This window comes from Andrena cerasifolii, chromosome 4 (assembly GCF_050908995.1).
Source record: "Andrena cerasifolii isolate SP2316 chromosome 4, iyAndCera1_principal, whole genome shotgun sequence".
Taxonomy (NCBI): Eukaryota; Metazoa; Arthropoda; class Insecta; order Hymenoptera; family Andrenidae; genus Andrena; species Andrena cerasifolii.
The window spans coordinates 14,002,526-14,016,286 of NC_135121.1; the positions used below are offsets into that span (position 1 = coordinate 14,002,526).

The 13,761-nt window shown below is 49.9% G+C and overlaps 1 protein-coding gene across 1 annotated transcript; it reads right to left on the reverse strand.

The window, feature by feature from the left end:
- Positions 1–2,032: 2,032 nt before the first annotated feature.
- LOC143368261 (uncharacterized) lies at positions 2,033–10,469 on the reverse strand. Its single transcript, XM_076810804.1, has 2 exons — positions 9,317–10,469; positions 2,033–7,076 (listed from the first exon to the last, which is right to left on the reverse strand). Exons 1-2 carry the CDS (start codon positions 9,419–9,421, stop codon positions 5,661–5,663), a joined length of 1,521 nt encoding a protein of 506 aa, XP_076666919.1. The 5' UTR covers positions 9,422–10,469; the 3' UTR covers positions 2,033–5,660.
- Positions 10,470–13,761: the final 3,292 nt, after the last annotated feature.

The window sequence follows — 13,761 nt, forward strand, 5'->3', positions numbered from 1 at the left end:
CGTGTGAGCAACGTCAGACGGAAACAAAGAAAAGACCAAAGACCGAAGAAGGATGGAAGCGGGTACGTAGAACGAGGCGGGTTTACGACGTCCGACTTAAAACCGTCCGCGTGATTCATAGCGTTCGTCGCGCACCGCCGCGCCGGTCGAGCGAGATCGTTCTATCTCTCTCTCTCTCTCTCTCTCTAGAGCGACCGGTTTTGGCAGCAGCCTGCGATACACGTGTTTCCAATAAGCTTTTATCGGCGAATAAATCAGTCGCAGCCTTATCGCGAGATTATGATGTTTGCATGCGTCGAAATACGCGAACTGTTGACCACTTTTGCTTTCCGCGCGTCACTCCTCCCGACCTTTGCTCTCCCAGCTCCGAGATCTCAGTTTTCCGCGATCGGGATCTCGCGTCGCGCGCCTCGCGAGCCACTCACCTTCGTTCGTTCCACTTCTCGCGTTTCGAGTGCTCGACAAAGGGACCGACTACGCGCGACGCGACGACCGCTCGACCGCCAAACCGGCCAGCGAAAAAAGAAAAAAAAAAAGAAAAAAAACAAGGAGCCGCGGTTCTCGTTCCGCCGAGTCGCGCGAGCCTCGGCCTCGAGAGTTCCACGAACGGGGATCGTTGTTCGCGAGAGGAAACGCCGAGTCGCGTTGAACCCAGCCGCGAGATTCGAACTCGGGACCTTGGACTAACCATTGACCTCGATAGCTATACGCTACCTCGCGGTATGCAGTCGCCACCAACATCCTCTGCCCGCGCCGCATCCTCTCCTCGGTCCAACGATCGTGCTTCTCCGACCCATCTGTCCCGACCTCCTCTGCCGCCCCTCCGATTTCTCCTCTATTCAGCAGAGCTGTTTATCCTTTCGATACAACCAGCCAGGAAGCAATCGCGATGCGACGACTTCGCGCGCCACCTGAGCTGAATTCTCAACTGGATTCACCGATCGCCCACCCTGTGAGATGATTTTCCTGAATATCTTTTAAATCCAGTACCGAGGCCAACCTTGATTAGCCTTTTGTCGCGACGTAGAGTCGATTCGAAGCAGCGTGGGATGGAGAGAGGTAGAAGTGCAAGCTGCAACCTTGAACCTCGATGCGGGACGAAGGTCGGGGCGATAAAAAATGTCTTCTCCTCGAAGCGCGACTCGTTTAACGGAGATTCGCCGCGCGACGCACCGGGCTGCCGTGGTCTTTTCGTATTTATCTGATGAAATTCTAGCGAAGCTGAATCCGGTCAAACATCGTCTATCGTGGAACGTAAAACGCAGTAAAGATTGGCTTTAGGTTTCGGTTAGGGGCCGGCGACGAAAGAGGTGTATGTGTAGTTGAAACTCGGGAGTGGACGTCGGAGAGCGGGGCGAGGCGGTCGCGGGTCGGTGCGGGGCGGCACGCACGGTGCACACGGTCGCACGATGTAAACAGTGCGCGGTTGTTGGCAGGCTTGCCGCGGCGCGGCGGGTGCAACGCCACCGCGGACCTTGAGCGATTATTTTACTTACCACGGAACTGGGACTGTCCGACTCGCTCGACTCGCCCGGCCAGCAACGCTTTGTCTTTACTCTCGCTCGGAAATTAAAGGAGGACGCTTACTTTCGAGCGAACCGAGAGATTTATTCGGGCAGACATGACCATCTGATTTGTCGTTTCAGCTGCAGGGGTTCGGCCAAGTTGGAAAAGCCGGAAATCCGGGCGAAAAACTCGTTGGTACGAAATAGATGGAGGCTTGGAACAGGTATAGTGGAGAGTAATGGAAGGGAAGATTAGGGAAGCGGGAACTGGAGGCTGAGGAGCGAGCGCAGCGTGCCAGCCGCTCCGCGAACCACGCCGACGCGACGCGACGGCCGCGGCCGCTATTAATAGCGTTACTGCGCCTTATTATCGTTTGACGCACAGCGCTCGGGGCTCATCGCTAGATCGCTCGCGAGAGGAGAGGCTGTACGACTGGAGGGAACTCGGAAAATTCGCACCTTAACCGCGTGGAGGGTGGAAGCGGCAAGGCGGGAAAGTCGACGGAGGTCACTGAAAAATCTCTTCCTTCCCTTTTAAATATTTTTTAATAAGGTCGATAAAAAAATTATATAAATCGAATACTTGATAACAAGGTAATAATAAAGTACTATAAACAAAGGTCTAGATACAAATGTACAGTCGTTACGTGTATAAAGTTGAGTGTTAGCGCAACTAATTTCACTATCGTGTATAATGAAAAAACTTAAAGCTACGAGATAGAGCTCGGGACACGTAAACGTTCCGTTTCGAAGCGGTAAACATTAAACACGCTCGGTCTTTCGATTCCCCGTGGACGTCGACGCGCGCGTGTGATCCACGCTTGGCGATAAAATACGTCTCCTTTCGCTTTGAAATGAAGAAACACATACGTACCGAGAAACAGAATGCGAGACGAGTGAATATCTAACTCACACTCTCTCTCTCTCTCTCTCTTGGCGCTCTGTTCGCTTTCGTTTTCATTCGCGACGAGAACCGAGGCGGCGCTGCTCAATGTATAACGTAAAGTATGTACCTAAACGATCGAAAGCAAAATCAACGAAAGAACACGGTTAAATGCAAAGCTGCTCGCCGCCACCCCTCGCGGTGCCAACCCCCCTCTCCCACCGTTGTCTTTTTCAGGCGATTCCGAGCGATTCGTCGACAAACGCATCCTTCCCCGCCAGCTACATATTCGTGGAAAAATATTGCCTAATGCTCGTTGGCAGTCTCTACAAAATTCTTTCGAGCCGCATGTATATGTATACGTATAATATAATACATAAATGTAGGCAGCAACCGTCGATCGTGTTTGAAAAAATATGATAGCTTCTGCTCGAGATCGGCTGTTTACCTTAACGTCCTTCCTTCTCGCCCTCTCTTTCTTTACACGCGCTTACGCTTGGGTAGAGACCGCTGGCCAGTTTTTTCTTCGGTCGCCGCGCGGACATTTGCAGACATATGTATACATGTATACGTGGAATATTGCACTTTGGTGTGTTGGTTTATTTCTACTTAGCGATAACTTTCGAGCGCATGATTCGTCCGGAGCGTGGCTTCTCGCGCTGCGTGGCGTTTGCTCGCGACGCAAGCCAAGCCTCCCGCCACGTGCCAGACTCTTTGTTCGGATGATACTTGAGCGGCAGCAATTTTCAAGGAAACATCACCATCGGATACCAGAATCCGTTCAATTCAGTTTTCATTCCGCCACGAATGCGACTCACTCGCCTCTTCTTCTTTTTTTCTTTACAATTTGCCCGCAACTCTTTTCAATTAACCCACCCCAAGTTGTCGGATCATCGGATTTTCTCGCGTCAGAAGAATTATTCACAGCCTACAAGTCGTAAAGGGAGTAGTCCGCCTACTTTGGTTCCTCGGCATTTATTCGCTTTTGTCGACAGACTCGAGTTGCACCGTGGGAATTAATATCCTGCGAGCGCGACGCAACGCGTCTACTATCTCTACGGGAGGAAAGCGGAATCGCCGAGGCATCGAGCGATAGTTTTTTAGATCCGCGCCGGTCCCGACGTTTCGCTGCTAAACAAAATCACCAAACGAATACGTGCCCGAGATTCCGTTGCCGATCGTTACGCGACTTGCGATCGCGTCTGCGATCGAGAAAATACAAGCTGCGGTAAGATGGACCCGGTGGTAATCGGTACGTACTAACAAACACGGTAGAAACGGTTAGAATTATTGTGGTAGGTACCGAGTCGAACCGCGCGGTAAGAAAACGTTTCGGGGAAATTGGGAACGAAGCCGGAAGCTTGGGGACAGCGGTGGTCTCTCCATCGAACATTATTTTGGCAATTCAATTTATCCGAGTTAAGCAAGAGGTGACTGGACGCAGAGAGGGCAGCGCAACTTTCAGTGCCCTGCCATGCATCAGCGAGCGTCAGCGTTGCGACGATAACGTTGCTTGCCTCGCACCAGGCTTGCGAGAATGATTCGGGATCGTGGGAAACGAAATCGTTGCGTGGTGAAACGTAGGTACATAAACGCTAAATTTAAACGTAAGGGGAACATGAGATCAAACGTATGACGCAGAATAGGTATATTCGAAAGGGTTCGTTTCGGCGCGGCGTTCGTCGCGTGAAACAAGAAGAGATCATCGGCCGTGGCTACCCTACTAATTGTAAGTAATCTATAACCTGCGAGAGACCAGTGAAAACGGAAACGGGGCACAGTGGCGCGTCGCGTATATACCATGTGCGCGCATAATTGTTTCTCGATACTAATTGACTTGGATGGTTCGTATATCTACTTAGTAATGTATCGCGGCGCACGTAACTCGCGCGGGGATTATGCGACCGTATTCGGACGAGACCGATCCTCATTCCTCCACCACAATTTCATTTCGTTTTCTTTTTTCATCGCCCACCAAGGTACCGCGATTCGCGGGATTTCCATAGCTTCCGCCGTTATATTCACTGTATCTGTACGCTGTGCGACAGGGTAGGGTAGACACGCGTGTTGCTCGTTAGCTGCAGCAACGACAGAAGTAAAAAATTTGCAGTTTTTGAGTTATTAGTACAAGAAAGAGTGGTTTGTTGTCTAACAAAACTTTTAAACCGGTTCTCCCTAAAGTCGTGAATTTTCAGTCACGTTATTGCAGCAAATGAGCGATGCAATGAACTCGTAGAGTCAGCCAGGCGTTGCAGTGGAAATATTTCGGGTGCCTAGGTGTTTACACTTTTGTAGTGGTTCAATTAACGACTCTTGAACGACAGCTTTAACGCCCGCCAGTGAGAGCTACGAATACAGATATTTGTAACAATGTTTCGCGCTTCCGTACCGCTAGTGCGGAACACGTGTCGCGTCTCTAGCTTCAGGCTTCCGTGCATCCGGGGCACAAATGAGAAATTAAACACCTTGCCACCCTAGGCGACGCTCGCCTATTTATTTTCCCACGTTTTCCTTCCAACGTGTTTACTTTAACGCCTCGCTGACGGGACGCCTACTTCTCTACCTCGCTGGCCACGGATTTAGAGTCCGTGGAAAGAGAAATTGGGAAGAGAGTCGGTGCGATCCACGCGCCAAGGTGGACACGTGTCGAGTGTCGGTGTCCAATAATTCCAGAGCGGCGCGGCGCACGGTATTCCCAAGTGGGTACAACGCGGTAGCTTATTGTCTCTCTGCCTGAATCGGTGCCGCCGCGCCACTTAAACCTTACCATCCCCCACTGTATCACATCGAGGAGCGTATCGCCGCGAACAGTATCGGCGTTCCCAACTCCGATACCGTTCACCGTAAATGCAACGCTCCATTACCCACTGCCCATTATTCCCTCGTCACGGACACGATCGTCAGAATCCTCTCCGGTTAACACCGCCGTGGAGTACAAAATATCTTAAACCTAATATGCTACAGTAGATGTACAACAAAAAAAAAAAAAGAAGAAAATAGAAAAAGAAAAAAGACACGCGCCATTCGCCACCGTCGACCTCCGTCAACGCCGTTACAGGGCTCAGCAAAGATTCGAATAAGGTGCGAGAACCTGCAGCAGGTTCGTCGGAAGGAGTCGTCGACGGGGCGAACGCACGCGCTGCATTGCGTACGTATCGTACGCAGCGTACAGCAGGGGGGGTGGGTGTGTGCAAGGTTTCATCGCGAGATCGAGACTCGGGAACGAGTATGCAAAGTAGCTGTACCGCAAAATATACAGGCTCCGTTTTTTCTTAAAAGCTGACCCAGTCGTTGCCGACGCCGATAGTGGACAGCATGTCCGTGACATCGGGAGTGCAGGAGAACTCGAAGTGCGAGCCGCTGCTCGAGCTAGCGGTCTCGAAGGTGTCCAGGTCGGTGGTTATCGTCTCCATGTCCAGATCGATCTTGAAGTCGGACGGCTGTATCTGCAGTAGGTCCGTCAACGAGTACAGGTCCGCCAGGCTGGGATTGTTCGTCGGCTCCTCCAGCTTAACGACCATGGCAGTGGTTGCGATAGCCGTGGAATCGTCGATGGATACACCGTTCGGCAACGTGTTGCCTATCGCGGTGGCAGTGGTCGACGACGGCGGTGGCAGTGTCGATGACGCCGCGGTGAAAACCGAGGACGCGGCAGGTGGTATCGTAGTGGTGGCCGTGGACAAGGGCGCAGGTTCAGCGTCAGCCTCCATGTCGGCGTCTACTTCTACCGGCTCCTCCTTCACCAGGAAATGTGATCGACGCTCGGCGTGGCAGGTCGCTCGCCCGCGAAAGCTCCTCTTCGCGGGCAGGCCCATAGCCTCGATAGAGGCTGCGGGGAAGGAGGCGACGACGGCAGCAGCAGCAGCAGCATTTGGGGCATGGCTGGAGCCAACGGGGCCGACCGAGGACAGCAGTCGGTCCTTTGATCGTCGCTCGAACGTCGCCGTCGTCTCGTAGTCCATTTCGAGGCTGACTTCTCGCTTGATCTTGCCGCTCTTGGCGCCAGAGGCGACGGTCGCGGCCGAGGGTAGATGGGTGGACGACGATCCGCAGTCGAGGAAATTGTCATCGTAGAAGCTGGCCGACTCCGGCGAGTCGGGCGTGACGCAGGATGGACTGCTCGGTATCTTGGCGGTAACGATCGGCGCGGTAGGAGTGTAATCGAACGGCGGTCGCTTATCCAGCGCCAATCTGACCTTGAGCCGCGACACCGACTTGCTACCGCTAGAATGTGCTTGCAACCTCTTGATGGTGACACCCACCGAGCCGCTGACGTTACTGCTCGCCTGCATGTTGTTGTTGGTATCGTTTCGCGCCTGACCCTTCGCCGCTACCGGCCCAACGACCGCGACGCTACTTCCCGCCGACGTCGATGATTTCCTCGGCTTTTTCCCCCCCTCCTTCGACTTCGAGCTGGCCGACACTACCGGTTTCGAGGTTTTTTTCCTCGGCCGATACTTGTAGTCCGGATATTCCATCATGTGCAGCTGCCTGAGCCTCTCGGCCTCCTCGATAAACGGCCGCCTCTCCGGCTCGTCCAACGTTTTCCATCGCCTTCCCAGACGCTTGCTAATCTCCGCGTTGTGCATATCCGGCTGAACCTCGCATATTTTTCTCCGCTCTATCTGCGACCACACCATGAACGCATTCATTGGCCTCTTTATGTGATTCGGATTGTTCTTCTTCGTCTGAAACAGAGCAACGAAACCATCGTACAGTTAAAGCCATTTCGACGACGATTCCGCGGGGTCTCCCCCCCCAGTAATTCCTCCCGGCGCATTGGCGAGAACGAGATAGAGCGAGAGGGAGCGCGGAGGGACGGTGGAGGCGCGCGTAATTATCGGGAGCGGCCGCGAGAACAGGCAACGGTCGCTACTTACTTACCGGGACCGATTGCGATTTGCGTTGCTCATTTAAACGACGCGGCGGTGCGCGTTCAGACGCAAAACATCGGACGGACTGCGCGAGCGGCCTGCCCCCCCCCCCCCCCATTACACTTTTAGATATACCCGCCCGATTACTCGACACGCACGCACCGCGCACACACGAGTGGGAATCGAAAGGCTGCATGTAGGTTAGGAAGGTGCGACGATGTGACGGCGACGGCAACGGCCCGGAATGCTCGCGCAACGCTCGATCGACGACAACATCGAACCGAGTCTGTTACAGCAATCCATTCGATCTGCGGAGTCTTCAGGACGACAGTCTTTTCGGCCTGACTTCATTATTGCCTTATCGCGCAGAACGAGCGAGACTGAGTGCCCCTTTCGCTCGTACACAGTCTGTCTCATTCACCGCGGCAATAACAGAACAAGTGGAAGGGATAACGATCGCCTTATTTCAAGGCAAACCCCCCCTCCCCTCCCCTCCCGCCGTGCTTCTTTCGAGACACTTCTGTACATTCTCTTTCGAACGAAACAATTCTGTCTTATCGCTGCACAGCGATACTGTTATGATGATAACGCATACGCGGGCTGATTGTTCGACAGTGCCTAATCGACGTGCATAGGTCGGAAGAAGAGCGGCAGAGTCGATGGTTTAACAATTTAATTTCCCTTCGACTCAGTCCGTATGAAGTAACCGCCAGCGTCTACTTTCTCGAGGCGGTATAATCCTGGACGTAGTGGCACGGAATACAAACGTAGAACCCTTGCGTCACTTCACTCTCCTGCCCGACCTGCCGTTGCAAATTAGTAGGAAGAGTTTTCTGCGCCTATCGCGCAAGCAGGCGCACTGTGTACAGTGCTTAGGACACACGTGCGCGTTCGCGCGCAGAGAAAGAGAGCCTCTCGTCCGTTTCCAGTTTCCACGGCCGCGCGATCAGCTGACGGATCGCAGAACATCGCGCATCCAACCGACACAACTCGAGACAGATATTCCCGTTCGAAAACGCTGCGGCACCGAAGGAGAAAACGGCGACGATGTTTTCTGTCGTGGATTGCTCTTTTCGACATTTATACTGTCTTCACTTTCATCCTTCGCGCTGTCGCCTCGAGCTTTTATCGAATAGAAGAAGAGAATAACGTTTCGTTAAACGTTACCGAGCTACGACGAATTACTACGCGGAGGAACTGACGCGTCTAAACATAACTCTGCACTCTATAGCGTTCTTCAACGCGCTCCCTACTTCTGCTAACGGAAGAACAGCGTCGAAACAAGTTCGTCGGGAGACAACAGGCGAGTAGCTTCGCCGTGGAAAATTTAACGAGCAAATAGGAAGCCGTCGTTGAGACGGAAAGTGGTAGAAGTCGAAAGTAAAAGTTGCTCGGGATGCCCCATCGGTCAGCGGAAGAGCGACGAAACAGAGAGAAAAAAACGTCGAGCGAGACCTCGCGCCACGAGGGGCGTAAACAACAGAAGTCGGGACAGCCAAGAATAACGAACGAAGGACAAAAATAATCTCTTCTTTCGTTCGACGGCGTTTCATCTCGTTACCAAAATAAACAGATGGACGAAAGAAGGCACGGCGGTTCGCGGTAAGCGTTTATCATGGACGCGTGCGTCCAACCGAGGAGACGGACGCCTGTCGCGAAGATTATCATCGAAACGCGAGCTATAGCGAACGGTGCCGAGGAAGCGCAGCCTGCGAGACAGCCCGTGATCCGCGACATAATGAACACGTCGCGCGCGCAACTCTCCGCGACAGCGGAGTAGGTACCCGTGAGGTTTGTTTACGGTTCGCAGCAACCGCGTCTTGCCCGTCAATCTCGGCGATCCAACGTTGGGAAGTAAATTCAGAAGCATTTTCGAGAATATGTACGCGCGTGCTACCAATACAGGCGCGTTAGCGCGTTTACGGAAAAAACTGGGGGAAAAAACCGTGACCCGATTGGCGCGCGATAACGTTTCAACAGCCTAGAAAATAAACAGGAGAAGGCGGGTCCAAGATATCGCGGTGTTCGGGGCTTTTTTCAACGCGTTCTCGTACCTGGGTAGCATCCGAGTACGGTGTTGCTGAATTTTTATCCACAAGCAGCGATCCAAACATAGGTATCCCCGAACTGGACGGGCTGTCCTGCTGCTGTGGCACCATTTTTGGGCCCGGGGTTCACTAAAAATTCCTCGTCACTTCACCTTTTAACGATCCAACGCACTGCACTCGCGAACCAATCGTCGACTCTATTAACCTCTCCCTCTCTTAACGAAATCAATTTCTCAACCGAACATTTCTCGGCGCAATTTTCCAGAGCAACCTTCCTAACCGCGAGCACAGTATTTCCCTTTCTTTTTCTTCCTCCTCTTCTTCTCCTTCGTCCGCTGCTACTCCGCCTCCTCCGCCGCCTCCTCCTCCTTCACCTCCTCCTCCTCCTCCTCCTCCTCTCCCTTTTATTACTGCTTCTCTGAATTCAAGTGATCTGCTCTCCCTTGTTTCATTGAGAAGGGGAAATGTATCGAGGGACTCGACGAAGGCAGTAACGCGAATGGCAGTGATAGCAGATGATCGACCGCGATAGGAAAAGCAACGGGCTGGCATTGACAGTCGCGACGTACCAGGCGAGACGCGGGTACGCGTCGCGATGCTTCTACAGAGTGGCGTAAATCTTCCGGCAAATGCATCCGCAGGGGCACGTTTCCTTCTCGATCCAGACAGAACGAAAGCGAGAACTACACCAACTTGTACAATTCAGAGGCACGCACTATTGTTGGCCTGCGCAGCGAAACACGCGCCAGCGTACGCGTGCGTTATCTCGCGCGGTCTGTAACGACTCTCAAAATCCGACGGGCGATCGTGGATCACGAGACGACATTCTCGAGCTCGACTGAGAACGCAACGACGAAACGACGAAACGACCGTAAACACCACGCAGCCACGCTCGCCCGTCGAGCGCTCCTTTGCAACTAGCTCACCCTCTCGTCACACTTCTACCTCTATACTGCGCTCAGCTGAGACATCGCGTATCCCCACTATCTCGCCGCGTAAACACGCTGCTTTTCCAGCCAATCGCTGCGCGCTCATTCTTTCGTCCCTCTTTAACCCTGAAACCTTCTACGCTCCTCTCTTTTCTCCCTCTTCTATCGTCGCCTCCGGTCGCCGCCAGTCGCCTCTACCCCTCTGCACGGACAGTGTGTATACGTGCACACAAGCGTTTACTCTTTTCTCTCCTTCCTCCACCTTCTTTTCACCATTCGTCATCACTCTCCTTTCCTTGCTTCTTCCTCTTCCTCTTCACCTCCTCCCGTCGTCCTCCTCCTCTCCCTTAGTCACTGGATTCTCGGTCGCGTCGCATCGCGTACGGCGAAAGCTTTAAAGCGCGTTGCTAATTAGCCACCGCCGGTATTAAACGCACCAGAACGCTTTCCCTCAGCGAATCGTTCAAGGTCGTATTTAGCTCGCCCTTAGCATAAGGTTATAAAACCTTACGCTCCTCCAAATGCACACGTCTGTCACTCGATTCCACCTTGGCGTGTCCGTCGAGTCGCGAGTAAACAATGTAGTGAACAGTTCAGCAGCCGCTCACGTTTTTTTCTCGCCGAACGCTACCGCTAGGTTGCTCACTTGTCAACATGTTTAGTGATCGGTCGTTACTTTTTTTTAAGCGGAAATAAAGTCCGCTACTTTTGCGGAACGTGTTGCGTTGCTGCTAATATCGTTACCCTCTCCACAAGTGTCGTTCAACGATCGCTGATCAGGAATGATCACCGTTGAGTCCGCTGAACGCACCCAACGATAATGTCTGGATCTCTCCGAGGATTGTATCGTTCGCGATCGTCTCTGCGATAATCCCTATTGCAATTCGTTGTCCGAGCGGCTTGTTTTTCCACGAATAATCGCGAGCGTTGCTAATCGGTCGGATCGTTGCGCTGGAACCAACCGAGTGTCAAGTCACTAGTAGTGTTCCTTCCCGAGAATGCTTTCTCGAGAATTTCTCGAGAAATTTTAGAATTGCTTGTTTCTTGTTTCTCGAGAAATACTATAATTTCTCGTGAAACTTAAGGCTGGGAAAAATATTATAAATCTCATTTATTTTCGTAAATGAATGTATTGCTAGTTAACCGCGAACGTATAAATATATCTACAATTTATAATACATCTTATTAATAACATTAGGAGCTATATGAATTCTAATAAAAAATCACAGTACAGAAGATTCGATATTATTTACTGCTGAAGGTGCTCTTAAATTCTTATTTCAAAATTTAGAAAAATTGTATACTGAATTAAGTACCTAATGAGTTTCTTGTGGTTATTAAAGAAAACATATAGAAAACAGGAGATAAGACTATTGTATCCCGTATAAAATTTTTGCGTGATCCAGAATTTCTTCCAAAAGGGTCAAAAGACGCATTTTTTCATTTAACAGCCAATATATATAATATTTTATATATATAATAAAACGTCAAAATATAACAGTAATAGATTTTGCCACAAAAAGAAATAGATTCGCTGACGCTACATTAGACGCATGGTGCTATTTAAAAATAAATTTTAAAACCAAAAAGTAATGTTTCGCTTTGTACAAATTTTATAGTAAATAAATAAATTTACCAATTATATTTAATATTTATTTCTTCATTTACACAAGTTTTGTATAAATTAGACAGGAATAATCATTTAGCTAAAGTTTTTTTGTGCGTTTTGATAAATATTATCAACATTATTCCAAAAATATAATTTTTGCAATATTTCTTTCAATTTCTCGAGAATTCTCAAGAAATATGATCTCATTTCTGACTTCTCGGGAAACAAAAAATATGGAGAAATCAGGAACACTAGTCACTAGGGCACAGCGGGCTAACAATAAGCCGCGCCGGAAGAAAAGGTTTCGTTCGGTTTTTACCTCCGACGATGTCTCCGACGTCGCGAGTCCTCTTTTCAAGGACTACTCTCGTACGTGTGTATCTCAAAGGAGTAATATGGAATCGAGCCAACGTCGACTCTGGAATAAGCGTTGTATACACGCGCTGCTCGGTGGGAGCGGCTGTCGCCACTTAACCGGATGCAACCTGCAACTCGAGAATACTAAACGCTCGTCGTCGATGTACATTTACAAGAAGTGTATTTCCGACGACGCAATCGTTGCACGGACCCCGTCCAACTATCTATTGGCTAGGCTGGACTGGTGTCCGTTAGTTCCCGGACAGATGAAGCAAATCGATTGTTTACGGCGTTTAGGCTCAGACAGACCTCGTCTTCGGTCACCCGATGCTATCAGAAAGATGATAATGATAAGTTTACTTTGCGCATAACCGAAACCGATTCGCTTTGGCTATCCTCGAGTTGTCAACTAAATACACCGCTCCTAAGGAAGCTTAGAGGAATACTATTAATAATTTAAGTAGGGGAGATCGGGGTAAAGTGAGCCGAAAAAAATTTGAAGTCGAATAAAATTTTTCCCTTTCAATAAAAATGCGTGGAAATAGATTCACAATATAATTTAAACGTTACTATTGATAAATGACGAACAGTAATACATGTATATGAGGTAAAGTGGTCGTTCTCGCTTTTTTTGTTCAAGTTGAATTTTAATATACCCTAAGTTTATTTTAAGTATTGCTGTTCGTCATATATATGGGGTAAAGTGAGCTGAGATAAAGTACGAGTTTTAATGAAGGATATAATTATAAAATCACCATTATTAGAAATTTTAAACTATTTAAACTATTTTTAAAAAAATATATTTCATTAATACAAGGTTAACGTGAATAATTTGTACTTTGTAACTTTGTACTTTGTATAAACACATTTTCCTCTGAAAACGAGTTTTTAAATCAGCTTTGTTTACACGAACAGTCTGACATATTATTGCTAAAACAAATACACTAATGCACAGCTTCGCTTCGGTGGACACCGAAGCTGTACAACGTTTATAGGAGAGCCCAGCCTAGCTTAGCTTTCCAGTGGATCCCCGGGCTTTCTTCCGCAGGTACATGCGCCGAACCAGGGTGCCCGCTCGCTAGCGCACCACGGTGAACCGTTTCTACATACAAATATGTTCCGTGGGCGCGCCTTTCTCCTTTTTCGTTGCTCGATTTTCCAGCAACGGATCGGACCCGAGAAATCGAGCAACTGTCGACCGTAAATCGTAAAGTATTCCGAAATTCGTTGTAAACTCCCATGGAATAGTTCGAATGGGTTAATGAGACGTGGTAAGTGAAGAAAAGGGCGAAACGTAAGAAATGCTGTCGTCGTGAAAAATAATTTGATTGGAAAAGTGAAAAAATCGTAAAGTATTCCGAAATTCGTTGTAAATTCCCATGGAATAGTTCGAATGGGTTAATGAGACGTGGTAAGCGAAGAAAAGGGCGAAACGTAAGAAATGCTGTCGTCGTGAAAAATAATTTGATTGGAAAAGTGAAAATAGCGTCGAGACGGTTGCTGGTGTCGAGACCCGTCTCACCTCGTCTCGTCGCGTCGCGCGTCTGTGAGAATTT

Coding starts and splice junctions, on each gene's coding strand:
- LOC143368261 (XM_076810804.1), bottom strand. CDS start 9,421: ATGGTGCCACAGCAGCAGGACAGCCCGTCCAGTTCGGGGATACCTATG. Junction 7,077..9,316: donor CGTACTCGGATGCTACCCAG/GTACGAGAACGC, acceptor GCTCTGTTTCAG/ACGAAGAAGAACAATCCGAA.